This window comes from Festucalex cinctus, chromosome 5 (assembly GCF_051991245.1).
Source record: "Festucalex cinctus isolate MCC-2025b chromosome 5, RoL_Fcin_1.0, whole genome shotgun sequence".
NCBI classification, from domain to species: Eukaryota; Metazoa; Chordata; class Actinopteri; order Syngnathiformes; family Syngnathidae; genus Festucalex; species Festucalex cinctus.
This window is the reverse complement of record NC_135415.1, coordinates 23,508,911-23,524,069: the sequence shown is the minus strand read 5'-3', so window position 1 is coordinate 23,524,069 and position 15,159 is coordinate 23,508,911. Positions and strand designations below refer to the sequence as shown.

At 40.7% G+C, this 15,159-nt stretch overlaps 1 protein-coding gene across 4 annotated transcripts in view; it reads right to left on the bottom strand.

The window, feature by feature from the left end:
- The window catches only part of pde4d (phosphodiesterase 4D, cAMP-specific), a 162,094-nt gene that overhangs the window by 57,153 nt on the left and 89,782 nt on the right, over positions 1-15,159 (bottom strand). The window contains exon 1 of one of the 4 annotated variants that reach the window (XM_077520817.1): positions 2,912-3,783. The exons of the other annotated variants lie outside the window; for them this stretch is intronic. Coding sequence (XP_077376943.1) covers positions 2,912-3,000 — 89 coding nt within the window. The 5' untranslated portion in view covers positions 3,001-3,783. Of the gene's footprint in view, positions 1-2,911; positions 3,784-15,159 lie in introns of those variants that run through there. 4 annotated transcript variants of the gene reach the window in all.

The following is a 15,159-nucleotide window of genomic DNA, read 5'->3' as shown; positions in this document are numbered from 1 at the left end:
TTCCTTGATAGATAGATAGCGAACTAGCTTCCTAGATAGATAGCGAACTAGCTTCCTAGATAGATAGCGAACTAGCTTCCTAGATAGATAGATAGATAGATGGATAACTAGCTTCCTCGATAGATAACTAGCTTCCAAGATAGATAGATAGCTAGATAGCTAGCTAGCTAGATAGCTAGCTAGCTAGATAGATAGTGTCACATGATTTTTTTTCACACTGTAGTCCAAACATGGACAGAAGGGGAACGGCTCCATTATCAAGGTGCAATTAATTATACACATTCTCCTGACAGTTCCTTTGGCTACACCACACACGCTTGTGCGCAACAATGATGGTGCCCACTGGTTAGTGATTGAGTACAACCAAATTCCCTGCCTGGGTTTAAATGGAGGCCATGCAGCTCATCTGTCACGTTTCATAGACAAATTCTTGCATGTGACAAGCATGAGAGCTTGTTGAATTGTTAGCGCACAAAAGCATTTAAAGAGCATGACATCACACTCAGGCATCTGCACAATTAAATTAGTAAGGAAACAAATGCCTTATTGATTAAAAAAAAGAAGAAGTCTTGACTGTGCCATGTACACGTATCAACCAATTGAAAAAAAAAAAAACTAAGTTGTTTTAAACGTGATCTGTTCTAACACGTTGGCAAAAGTGTAGCAGTGCGAGCTTTGAGAGAGGAACAAGGATGTTTGAGCATGTTTAAAGCAATCGCGAAGGATTATTTGACGGCACCTTCCTGTCTATAAAGCCTGCCCGCTTCCGTGCGTGACGGTGCAGTAAAATAAAGATACTCTATTGACGTCTTCATGCACGTCAATGTCGACTTCCGCTACTGCAGCAGTTCAACTTCTGTGTCTTGAGTGACAAATTCCCTGAACCTTTTAATGTGATGACAATAAACAGAACAGTCTTGTTAAAACTGCCTAGTTGAAAAGCACCGACACGGATTAGGGGTACCAAAAAGTCGACCAAGGAATATTCCTACAAATAGAAACTCTTTATACAGTGCCTCCACAGTAAAATTAGGATTTTTCCACTTTTTGTTTAATTAAGAACAGCACAGATGCGGAATGGGGATGACAAAGTCAACCGGCAAATTTTCTGTCTTCCTACTCCCTTTTGAACATGTAAGTTATGATTAATTGAATGATTATGTTATTGGGATTTTCTTCTATTTTGATTGTTGTTGTTTTTTGTTTTATCTCTGCTGTTCATCTGTTTATATGTTCAAAAAATAATAAAAGGAAAGGAAAAAGTACTGTATTAGTATTTGGAATTTTACACCTTTTTTTTTTTTGTCAATATTCTGGATTGATGTTGATGGCAGAGACAGACTGGAGCGGTGACAAAGTTGACGTGCAAAATTTCAGAAGTAGTAGTTGCTTCTTTTAGACTTCCTTTAGACAGTTCAATTCTGCTAAACAAGACAATGCACTCACCACTATCCACCCATTTTGCTCGATAGCTATTGGAAGCTGGCTGTGCCGTTTACCTCGCACCAGTCCCACACTGTATAACATTGGAAATATGCCGTCAAAAAACTCAGCTGGCATCGGCCCTGACCAGCGAGCGCAGCAGTAAGACTACATTTCCCATGATTCTTAGTCATGGAAGCAGGAAGTAGTTCCAGTATGATGAAAATATGCCTGCTACCGTTTAGATACGGATGAGAATGAGAATGCAAAACGTGAATGTGAAGCTAAATACGAAGGAATTTTACAGGTAACAAATCGGTATGACAACTATGTGATTGACACACACATGGCAAAAAACAGGGACTCCCGGAGAGGACCTTGGCGAAATCTGTCAGGAAACAGGACCTAAGGCACAAACGGGACTGGCTCGGTTCAATACGGGACTGTCCCCAGTCAAATCAAGATGTCTGGCCCAGCCCCAACTAATAACAATAATTTTTTTTCGAGAATTTACTGCATTCAACTTTATAGGACTTTTCACGCTTTGCATGCTGTCACGTTGCAGATAAACAATGGACAAAGTTCTTGAAATGATGAGAAGATAAGCTTGGGTCAACTTAACGACCATGGAAGAAATTTGCCATCCCAATTAGTACTTTCTGATGAGATCACTGACTCATCGCTACGTGTTTCCTCTCGTTTTAGAGTCCACATACCATATTCCTAACTTGGCAATAACCAGATAGATTCACTCAAGTGAGTTTCCGCAATATCCATCTGGTACCTCACCACGGTACTGTCGTTGGGAACAGGCGGGACATTCTGTACAATAATTCGAGCTGATTGGACGATGCGACATTCTACACGTTTGTTTTGACCAATCACGGCCACGGATGAAAATCGTCTTCGTTCTTGTCAAAGGGGGGCGGAGCACGAACATCTTAGTAGCTAGAAATGCACGAAATGCCTCTCGTTCAACATAAAACAAGGAAACGGTGAGTAATTCTGCAAGAACAGAATTCATTGTAGCGTCCATTCGCCCATGTTAGGTTTGTTTGATAGCCCCGGCGTCGGTGCTGACTTCCTGGTTTCGTCACAACTGCATGTCCCGCCCCAAACACAATGTTGCTCTGTGATTGGTCCGAACCACTGGTCGGTGGAAATGAACGGGAGCGGTTACAAGATGTATTCTCCTCAGTTTGTGAACTCACAAATACCGCAAAAATTCTTGCGAGAGCAAGGTTACCATATTCCCAAAATACCTTGGAGCTTCTTTGGGGAGGACTAATAAAAACCAGACAGCGGGGGGGAAAGTTCAACGAGGCAGCGTAACATTTAGCTGTTGAAAAGCTGTTGCACTTACTATTTATTCCCGCCTTGTTTACGTTTGTTGCAGAAGAAAAATAACCGGGAGTGTCAGTCCCATGTTTCCTGTCCTGAGATTACACGGGGGGTGAAAGGGCAACAGGAGTAATTTGTTGGAACTCACCATATCCAGGAGTGTCTTCTAAAGGGAAAGTGGCTCAGGTGCTTCATGGTCCTGTCACTGGAGACACCTGGACACAATCCGGGCTTCATGCCGAGGCTGACTCAGCTCTTTTCTCACTCGGATTCTACTATTCTATCTATGGATGAAGAACCGGTATCATGAGTGGTGTCCCATGCTGCAGTATAGCAGAAGAGTCCAGCACAAAGCTATAAATAGAAGTCTTTGGTTGCAATAAAAAAGCACTTAAAAATGAAGTAGCACCATCAAAATCATGAAAAAAAAATCCATCATCAAAAGGCAGATGAAATCCCAGTGTAAAAACTGCAGCGTATGGACTCCCGGCAGTGCGGCCACCCACGCCGAGCCCTGTGGGCCGCCGCCGTCGCTCCTTTTTTCCTGGGTATTCTTCCGGCAAAGGTCTGGAAGTGACTGCCCCGCATCCACATGGTGAGCCGGCTTCAGGGAGTCATTCCTCTGGAGAACAGCTGACGGGGGGCAGCGGCGGGATGAGGAGTGGCGCTAGCGTGACCGAGCATGTCGCAAAGCGCTCTGCTTTGTCTCGCTTACTTTCTCAACATCCCGCAGAGGAAAGTAAGGAAATAGGAAGGGAGAGAGGGAGGGAGGTAAAAGAAAAAACACAACAACAACAGTGAAGCGTCTGAGCCTCTCTCTGCCTCCCTCCTCCCGCCTCCTCCCTGTGTGGGATGTCCTGACCCTGTGTGAGGTGTGCCTTCGCTCTCCACTCTGCTAAAACCGATTGATCCTCTTAGCATACGCGGTTGCGCGCCATTGCTGAGCGACGTGTCTACACACGCAACAGAAAGTCGGTAGTGTGTGTGTGCGTAATGTGCGCACACATGAGTTGACACAAGTCATTCCGCCCACTTATGTCCATCTGTCGCCGCACCTTTCTTTTCTTTGCGGAGTACGCCTTTGTTTGTCCGCCGACGTCATCATAACCACGCAAGCAGGCCACGCTGCTCTTATGTTGCATTACATGTGGTTCTGTTCTGTGCGTGTGTGTGAGTAATGCCACAAAAACATGCAGGGGGATTCTTGGAAACTCGTTACACAGCATGTTAACTGCCCCGTAACTACTAACCAGAAACAGACCGTCCTCGCTTCTTGCACCAGCACCTTTGAGACTCGGTTGAGAATTGTTTGCAAAACCATAAATGGGTTACTTTGTGGGAAATTGTAGGGGGAAAAAGTAGCTACATTGCGCTCAAAAGGGCATTGGTTTCGAACGCAAATAAGAAATCATCCATCAATTTTTGGACAACTTATACAAAAAGTAAAAGTGCATCCTGTTCAATCAGGATTATTTTCCTCACAAAAATGTAGTAGAAAATTTCACGAAAATTGCACGATTTGATGGCATTCTCAAACAATGGGCAATATGCATTTTCTTGAAAGGTAATGATTTTTAGAATTAAAATTAAGTAGGAAAATCATACGAAAAGTATATTTATAAGACATGCTCTCGTACAAAAATGAAACCTGTACCATGTTTAAATTTAGTCGGAAACGATATTAAAAAAATTACAAGCAAACTACATTTGCATCCCTCTAAATTCATCCATCCATCCATTTTCTTGACCGCTTATTCCTCACAAGGGTCGCGGGGGGTGCTGGCGCCTATCTCAGCTGGCTTTGGGCAGTAGGCGGGGGACACCCTGGACTGGTTGCCAGCCAATCGCAGGGCTCCCTCTAAATTCTCTTGCAAATTTAGCAGAACATTTAATGAGATATCTCCAAAACGTTAAAGTGCATTTAAGTCAAAAGGGATGATTTTCCTCATGCAATCGTAGTGAGATATTACACAGCCAGTGTTCTATACAGCAGTAATTCTCAAAGTGTGTACTCAGGCTCCCTCTAGTGGTACGTGAAAGTATCACTGAATTAAATATTTAAACTGGGTGTTTCAGTGGCTTAAACTTTTTTTTTTTTAATATATATATTAGTACATCGTTCAGTGTTTTACTTTTAGAGCTGTTTGTTTTTTATGTGACTATTATTATTATTATTATTATTATTATTATTGGGCTGGTTAGCACGTCCGCCTCCCAGTACTAAGGACTCGGGTTCGAGTCCAGGCTCCGGCCTTCCTGGGTGGAGCTTACATTTTCTCCCCGTGCCTACGTGGGTCTTCTCCGGGTACTCAAGTCTCCTCCCACATTCCAAAGACATGCATGGCAGGTTATTTTGGCGCTCCGAATTGTCCCTAGGTGTGCTCGTGAGTGTGGATGGTTGTTCGTCTCTGTGTGCCCTGCGATTGGCTGGGGACTAGTTCAGGGTGTACCCCGCCTACTGCCCATAGCCAGCTGAGATAGGCTCCAGCACCCCCCGCGACCCTTGTGAGGAGCAAGGGGTTCAGAAAATGGATGGATGGATGAATTATTATTATCAAACAGTGCATATTGATAGGCTTCCAGTTGCTTACAAAAATATTAAATATACCTAATGTTGGTCATAACTCATTCACTGCCAGTCATTATAGAAAATTTTTACATTTCCAATACTCACGTGATATTACATTCAATAATTATATATAAACCGAATCTACCAAATAACAGAATAGACTCCCTAATTTTTGTCCCGTCCCGTTCTTTTATAATTGACAGCAGAAAAATGTAGGTTTGCCAAAATACAGCCATTTCTCCCATGGACTCTGAAACTGTGTTTATTTCCTATAAAATGGGGCAATGATGTCATCTACCGGTGGTTGGGCATCAGTAAAGTTGTTTCCAAGTTTGATATTTACAGTGGAGCATGCTCAGATTCGCCCCCATTTAGCACCGCTCTAAAAAATACAATTGACAAGTATACTTGTCAAAGGCAGTGAATGAGATTAAGATGGTACTTGAAGAGCCTTTTTTTTTCTTTTTTTTTTTAAGTGGCAATTGGTGTAAAAGTTCAAGACCTACTTTTCTTCACAGAGATGTAGTGGTGAATGTTCCAAAAATACAGTAATGCTAAAATCCCATTGAGAATAATATTGAAAGTCTAATATAAGTAAATTTTTATGTGTATGCAAAAGCATGCCAATTTTAGTTTTTGTAAATTTGTAGCAGTAGTGTGTTCAATGGGTCAATTTCTTAAGGCAAATGTAGTACAATATCATTGAAAAATCACCATCTTACAAAGTATTGCCTTCAAGGGCTAAATTTGTCATGTATATTTAGTTGGAAATTGTATAAAAAAATTAATGTATATACATATACCGTAAATGTAAATGTGAACGTGTATGAGTGATGCATTAGCATCCCAAGAGAATTTCCTCATACGAATTTCATAGAAAATCGTACAAATGTAAATATGCAATCATGTATTGCATTCTCATCCCTAACCGTGGTCTAATGCAAATTTTGTGTTCAAAGAGGATTTTTTTTTTTCCCGTAGGAAATTATGCAGCGAGTATGTCATGTAACAACATTGTGATAAGACCTGACAACTTTCAAATGTAAATAAGTAAATCATAAACAAATATTTCAATAATGATCAAGAGTATTGCCTACATGGCAACAGTAGGCCTTTTAAGCTGTGGCGCATAAAAATATTTTTCACGTAAAATATCAAAATAAGCCAATATTTGACGAATTACAGTGTTTTACCTTGATACAAAATCCTGCAGCATTCTCGTGAGAACAAGCTGAAGCCTATTATAGTGTGAAAGGGAATCATACGTCATGATGTCATTCATAAGCACTGAGGTGTGAAGATAACTGCAACCCCCCATACGCATGATTGACACTGATTGCAGAAAGCGTGCGTATTTGCGTGCGTGCATGCATTTAGGAATTTAGGTGGGGGGGGGGCAGGAGTGGTTTGCGAGGAAGTTATGAGTGAAGGTCGGGGTGAGCGCCCTGTATGTGTGTGTTGTGCATGACAAGTCATAGCTGTGGCGCGCCTCCAGTCGCTTGCGGTCTGAAAAACAGGATCCAGCACCGCTTCTTGCACACTTCCTGCCCAACACGCACGTCAGCAGCCTCTCAAACGCTGCCAGGAGTCCAAACCGCCTCACCGCCTGTGTCGGCTTGCACCTCCGAGCGACGCGGGCTGGGTGGGGCGGGCCGGTGACGGGCGAGGAACCCGCTTGTGGCCAACGTCGCGACCGAGATGCGGTCCCGCTGGGAGACTGCGGCCGCTTTGTGCGCGCAAGCGGGATGACTTGTGTCGTAAAAGCGGCGACGGGGAAAACGTTTTCATTTAGGAGGCTTCAAAGGACGCTCGCAAGACTGACGAGACTTCTTCCAAGGCTTAACTTAAGTGGAAAAAAATTGCGGGGTGCCATATTTGTGTTTGTTTGTCCATCCATTCAAGTTAATGGTGCCGTTTGTGCTGAATTTGCGTCATAGTGACTCAAACATTCAAATAAGTGTGGAAATATATCAAAATCTTACTGAAAATTGAACTTACAAATAAACTCACTGAAATGAAAGTAAACTAGTAACTTATCTCAAAGTAGCAAACACACCATAATTGTGTGTAATAGTGTTTATAAATTAGTTATAAACCAATTATCGGGCAATATTTGTTATTTTGACCAATATCGGCACTGACAATCATATACAACCTTAAATGCGCATCGCCATCAAACATCAAAGGACATTACTAACAGTAAATAACTTTAAAAATACATATATACATGTAAAAAATGTACATTTCCAGAATTAGATCAGATTACATTGAGCCTGCTTGTTTTTTTGCATGAAAACAAATCTGTTTCATTAGATATCAAAAATGTCATTTCTTTATGTACATCTTGACTATTGCGATAATATTGATATTGCAATATTCAACACCCATGTTACATATTCACGTTTTTCGAAAATTGTGCAACCCTACTATGCACCTTTTATTTTTTATGTAAATTAAAGCAAAAAAACAAACAAACATTTCAGTCATTTTGAAAATTTTGAAAACTTCGCTATTTATTTGTTTAAGTTTTAATGTAACTTTTTCAGAAATGCTGATGAACTTCCAGAACTTTTCGTTGGAATTTTCAATAAAGCAATTTTGTCTAAAAAAAATAAATTGGTATCAGCCCTGATATAAAACAAAACAAAACAAAACAAAAAACCCAAAACATCAATCAATCTCAGTTGAGGTAATTACTATTGTTTCTATCCATCAATTTAACCTGACTGTAGAATTTATGCTTGCTTCAAGTTGTGATTTTCCCCACTGTAAACCATCACATAGACAGACACCCATTCACACTCACATTCACACCTATAAAGAATTCATAATCCTCGAAAATCTGATGATCATTCTGTAGATTTCCTTCTGTAAGTTTTAGTGGTGATGGAGCCAACAATGTGTCTCTGCTTGTCATATTGCATAATCTCAGACGTTTCCCCGGCAGGCTCTTGGCCTCCGATCCACTCAACGCTGGTGAGTTGTCACGACTCATTCTGCCAGTCGACACAAAATAGGAAGAGGAAGGGAGCAAAGGCTAAAACAAATATGTTAAAAGTGTGCAGGTGTTCACACAAATGAGAGCGGAACACAGACGCGGAGATGAGGTCTAGGAAAGGTACTCGAGGGGTCAATGACAGCGTGTTTTTTTAAAATATTTTCCCAGTCATTTGCAGACAACTCTGTCACTCGCATGAGATTCATCTGGCAGAACAATGGACAGCATTCATCAGATAAATACAGCATCCCATCGTACTGGTGAACCGGGCACTGCCGTGTGGCCCTGGACGGCCAATGAAAAGAGGCGGATTACACGGCGGAACAAGTCGGTATTGATTTCACGTTAGCAGAGAATTTAACCTTGTGTACTGTATCCCCACTTCCAGAACGGAGTGCGCAAAAAACCTGACAGAATGTCACTGCTACTGGTCATGTGACTGCTTTCGTACCAGGTGAAAGGCAATTAATTGCAAAAAATGGATTGACAGACTTTTTAACTCATTTGCTCCCAATAACGTGTAAATACGTTGTTTTTTTGTTTTAAGTGTCCCAAAGACGTATTTATACGTTTTTTTTTATTTTTTTTATTTATGCTAGAGCATACAGAAGGCTTTGATGCAGCCTCTCAACTGCAAAGAACGGTTGCAGCAATGGTAGTTATTACACAAACGGCCAGCAGGTGGCAGCAGAGTAAAGGAGATCAACCAGGGCCATCAAGAAAAAAGGCTAAATTACTTACAATTTTAAATAGATTTGTGAAAACTGATGAAATTTAGCTCTCTTCTAATGCTAATTGCTGCAAAACGGAAACAGATAGAAACTTACTTTTTTCCTGATGAAAGAAGAGACTTTAATTTTTCTTTTGATAGGTTCCATGCTTTTATAGCAAAAGAACACAATATCCTGTGAGCCTTGCAAAATCAGTCAAAATTCAGTAAAACAGCCGGGAGCGAACGGGATTGCTTCTGTGAAAATGGCTGGGAGTCAATGAGTTAAAGATCGTGTAATTATTGTAATCGGTGGTTCCATTATCAAAATATACTATTTTACTTCTTTTTTTTTTTAAATCTTTTTTTTTTTGGCCACTACAGTAAAGTGGAAGTCAACCCCAAAACAATTTCTTGACAATAATATGTTCTATGCAGCCCCACTCATCTAAATACGGTATTCAGGTTAATATCGCGTTAGTGGAATATGAGTTAAGCAGTTTTTATCAACACCAGAAAACGACCATTTTGCCACTTGCTGTCGACCGAAGATGACATCACAGTTGCTCACGTAACAACCAATCACAGCTCAGCTTCAGAAAACAGGTGAGCTGTGATTGGTCATTGCCTGAGCCACTGTGATGTCATCTTCAGTCGACAGCAAGTGGCAAAATGGCCGCCCCCTGAGATGGATAAAAACGGCTGGATTTTGCTTCCTCTTATTCCACAAATATAATAATAATCAGAATGTCATGTTTAGACTAGTGAGGTCAAATATAACATATTATTGTCAAGAAATGTTTAAGGTTGACTTCACCTTTTTGAAAATGAAATACAGCCTCAGTCCCACTTTAACAGATGTATTTGATCTGATTTTGTTCAATTTACATGATTTCCTTCCATGATGTTTTAATCTGAACAAATTGAAGGTTGCCCAGCATGCTGATGCCGCCACACCTCATCTCAATACCAACACTTGAATAATTCCAGATAAGATCCAAAATGTGAAAGCGAGAGGTGGAGAAAAGTGGAACCCGGTGCTCGTTTTACCTCCTTTGAGGAGGGCCGGCTGTCCATCACGTTGATGATGTGCGCTGCTGTGTAAAAAGCCCAGAGGCAGCCTTTATTCACACGCGTACGCGGTGGCATTTCGGCAAATGCTAACTCATTCCACATTGGAGACAGATATTTGTAATCAGATCAGCATCTACTGAGGGGGGGGTGGAGGGCGACATGGAGGCTTCAAGGGCCATTTGGAGAATATAAAGAAGGTTTAAGTGGCGAGAAAAAAAATGCTCACTTGATAAGTGGGGAATTTTTTTTCCCACTGACTCTTTGATATTATGGCCAAGTGAAAGAAAAGAACGGGCTTCTTTAGTTTAAAAAAAAAAAAGAAAAAAAAAAGGAAAGAAAATCCAGACTTCTAAAGCCCCTACTTTGGCTTCAAAGAGCTGCAGGATTTTACAGATGGGGCACTTTTTAGTTCCTCATAAAAGGAAAGGAAGCGGAAGCTTTGGAAGTGCGGAGCTGACACTGTCACCTTGCTGTCATATCACCACCAACATACCTAAGTTACTGTACTTGTTCTAATAGGCACGCTTCCATTTTCTTTACAACTTGTCTTTATTAGGGTGAGTGGGTAACTGGAGTTTGCAGGTGCTCCATTTGCTTGCGTGTTTTTTTGTTTGTTTTTTTTCACATTCCAAAAACATGCATGGTCAGTTCATTCAAGACGCTCATCTGAACGGACTACCGCAAATAGAAGATGATTGCTTATAACAGTTTAAATTGTAAACATACTTCATTGAGATCAATTCCTGTTAATGGGGAAGTCAACACAAAAATCATCTTTACAACAATATGCTCAATTTACCTCCACTAGTCCACGATATTATGATAAATATTTTGTTTGTGTTAAGCAGCAAAATCCACCCATTTTTGTCCATCTCAGGGGGCGGCCATTTTACCACCTGTGGTCAACTGAAAATGACATCACAGTTGCTTAGGCTCAGGCAACAACCAATCACGGCTCAGCTTAAAAAAAAACAAAAAAAAAAAAAAACGGTGAGCCATAATTGGTCATTCCGTGAGCCCTGAGCAACTGTGATGTCATTTCCAGTCGACAGCAAGCGGCAAAATGGCTGCCATGAGATGGATAAAATCGGCTGGATTTTGTGGCATAACTCATATTCCACAAACGCAATATTAATCAGAACACCTTGTTTAGATGATTGGGGGTTAAAATCTTTGGGTTTACCTCCGATTTAAGAAAAACCTTGCGCCCCATTTTGAGGCATTATAAACATTACAGAAAGATTGTGAGCACGATAGTGTGAATAGGCAAGTTTGTGAATAGCAAATTGGCAGCAGAAACGTATGCCTACGCGCTTCTCATTCACAAACCCACTGTTGCATCTGCACCTTGTCCTAATTTCTCGCTGCCCGTCAAACTGTGCACCCCAGCACCTCCATTTCCCAGCTCGGTTGCTCAAGCCCTCCAAAAATAGACCTCTCCTGCATTGCACCAACGTTGTGTCACTGTTGCGGTCGAGACACTCGGGCTGACTTCTCTCCCCTTGCGCCGGCTGACTCGTAGTAGCCTTAATCACCCTGCTGTATTGGACTGATTGTCAATGTGAGCGTGATTAGTAATTCCACAGAGGGACGCTACGGCCCACAAGTGACCCCGCGATACAGTAATTACCAGGCTTGTGGGGAAATATATGTCCACTCTTGGAAGAGGAACGATGAATTGAAATGATTCAACATTTATATGTGAACTAAGAAGTTATGTTGATGGTACGCCCGTTTGTAATAATGGAACATTTTTATTGGTCTATGATACCGGTGGACTACCCAGGACACTACTCATGTTGTTAGCGTCAGCGCTAACCTGACAGTGCTATTCAGAGCAACTAGATATGATGTCATGGCATATATGTTATATTAGCACTAGGGGTGTCAGGCGATTAAATTTTTTTTTAACCATAATTAATCGTATGACTTCATTAGTTAATTCACGATTAATCGCAAATTTTATATCTGTTCTAAAAGTTCAATAAAATGTACAATTAACAGTTTTCATACTCTTGTCAACGTAAGTTGAAAGAAAATGTTAAATAAATAGAAATATGGCTGCATCTTTTAGTCATTTATACAGTAATTTCATAATAATTCAGAAAATTGAGTTAAAATTAAAAAGATGTACTGTACTGTAAATAACGAGTACGCTATTGATTTGTGTTGTCATATTTCTGCCACTAGATGGCATAATTGCATTTGTAAGACGTTAGTGACAGCTCAGTGTATTTTTCTTTTCATATTAAGAGCTATCTACCTAATCTTTAACATGAAGTAACTTGTGAAATTCTGCACATTTTTAAAATTGTAAAATACAAATTGACACCAGTCTCCACAAAAAAAAATGCATTATTGTCACGTTGCGACTGGAAATCTCCCAGTACAGGCTTTCCAAGTAAGGTGCGTATTAATGACGTGTTCAAAAAATTAGTGGCGTGAAGGGAACTGTGAATTAACTCAATTTTGACACCCTCAGTACATTTATTGACCTGACTTCATTGGCTTTAATTTTTCCTTGCTGTGCTTCAAAACTAATTGAGGATTAAAAACACGAAGCCGCTAAAACCAGAAATCGCTGAGAATACTCATCGTGAAATTAGAATTCAGGCTAAGACACATTTGAATGACTTTTTAGAGCAAAAGAAATGAATCACAAGGCTTTTTGTGCGCTGTTTTTTTTTTTTTTTTTCTCCACTGCCCTGAATTCCGTTCAAGGGCATGAATTATGAAGGCGGAAAGAACAGCACACGGGAAGTGCGTTGTGAATGTACATGAGGGTGGACTTGTGTGACATTAAACTGTGAAAGTAATTACGGGTTAGGAGGATCTTTGCGGGATATAAAATTATCTCGCAGCCAAAACAGGGCTGTGCTTAATTTTCTGTCTACAAAGTGCGGAAGAAAAACCACCAGACTGAGCGGCACACGCCCTTCCAAACCGACCCCCAAAATCCTCCACGTTAGAGGTCGAGAATATTAATGGACCGGCTCGGACACCTCACCACTTTCGGCTTTTTTTTTTTTTTTTTCTCTCTGGCTTGGTTATGTGGCAGTTATGTTTTCCATGTCACAATAATTCTGTGACAAAATGGAAAGAAAAAAATACCCAGGGTTCATAGAATGTATCAAACAGAATAAATATGTTCAACAGCTGGATAACAGCTGACTTCGGCAAGAGTTAATTAACCTAACATGTATGTTTTGGGAATGTGTGATGAAAATACAAAACTCGCATTAATGTGTGTAAAATTTTACAGATCTGCTCGAAAGTGTGCAAGTCGGTAAATTTTGCCGCAAATGAATTGTAAAACTGATTTTCACAATTAGAAAAAAAAAACAGTGGCACTTAAGCAAACATTCAATTGTGAGAATAGAACAATTATAGATTCAATGTAAACAAACTATTATCTGAACACTCTTGAAGCGCTCTGCTCTCAGTATATTTGCTATCATTTCTCTGTGCAGATGCAGCAGAGTGTTGTGGCTTTTTGTGTCTTGACTGGATGTGACAGCAGCGACTGAGGGGCACGCAGCAGCGACCCGGCCACCCCTCTGCGTGTGTGCGTGTGTTTCTATGTGCTCATGGCTCCCGTGACATTTAAAAGTCAAACTTTCACCTCCTTTTCATTCACACGTCGCCGTCACCCAAATGTAACCCGGCTGTCACTCTGCTGGGACTCCCGGCAGATTAAGGGGGAAAAAAAAATAGAAAGCTGCTCCTCGACATTGGGAGGGTAAAAAAAATGTATGGAGACAATATATCTCAGTTATTGTTTTTCAATGTCAAAATTTTGTATGACCCTAACAGCACATTAACCATATAATGTATGTTGTTGTTGTTTTTTTTTTGCATCGGACCTCATTTGACTGAATGCTACATGAATATTATAACGCTGAGTGTACACTCCATAATGCAAAGAGCACTTAAGAGTATGCACCTCCTGCGGCCACATTAATATTTTAGTGGGTCCCGCCCCACCCATGTGTAGCGGCTCCAGGTGCGCCGCTCAGTATGTGAGCCTCCCAAATGACGTCATCAGTGCAAGGCACAAATACTGTTGAGAGCTTCCCCGCAGAGATCAACAAAGTGTCATGTTACGGCTATTATTGTTCGCCCGGGTAAAACGACCGGGCCGAGCAGGCAGCACCTGCTGCAACAAAGAGCGCCTAAGCACTATTTTTATTCAAACTATTGTGGACTGACTGATGGATTGATTCGACTTATTGTTCTGTCAACTGTACTGTACTCAATTCAACTTTATTCATAGAGCACTTCAACAACGTTTTGAACTATAGAAACTGCAAAAAAAAACAACTAAGTAAAATAAAATAAAATAAAATAAATAATAATAATAAATTTTTCAAAAGTACCGTATTTTCACGACTATAAGGCGCACCTAAAAGCCTTCAATTTTTTCAAAAGCTGGCCATGCGCCTTATAATCCAGTACGCCTTATATATGGATCAATATTGAGCCGCAACAGGTCTCGCTGTCAAGACGCTATCGGTGACCCTGCACGATCGGTGACGCGCATGCGCAGAAGATCCCGCCATCTTGGATCGCTAGCTAATACTAATACTTACAGAAAATAATAAAACAGCTGTTTATTCATTTTGGGAGTGAATGGAGTTGTCAGAAAGCTGGTTTGTAATCTATTAATAAAGTTTGACTGACCTATCTGACTGTTTTGTTAACATTCCCTTTAGCGCAGTACCATCTAATGGATGCATAATGTAACCCCAGCCTACTGTAGCGCCTTATATATGGAAAAAAGTTTTTAAATATGTCATTCATTGAAAGTGCGCCTTATAATGCGGTACGCCTTATATATGGAAAAAGTTTTAGAATATGTGATTCGTTGAGGGTGCGCCTTATAATGCGGTGCGCCTTATAGTGCGGAAAATACGGTAGATTTTTTCCCCCCAGGAGAAAAATAGAATGTCCCCTTCAAATACAATAATTATTATTAATATTCTTTAACACAAATAAACAAACAAACAAAAAACATCCTGAGCATTAAACTCAAATTAACGGTCTAAC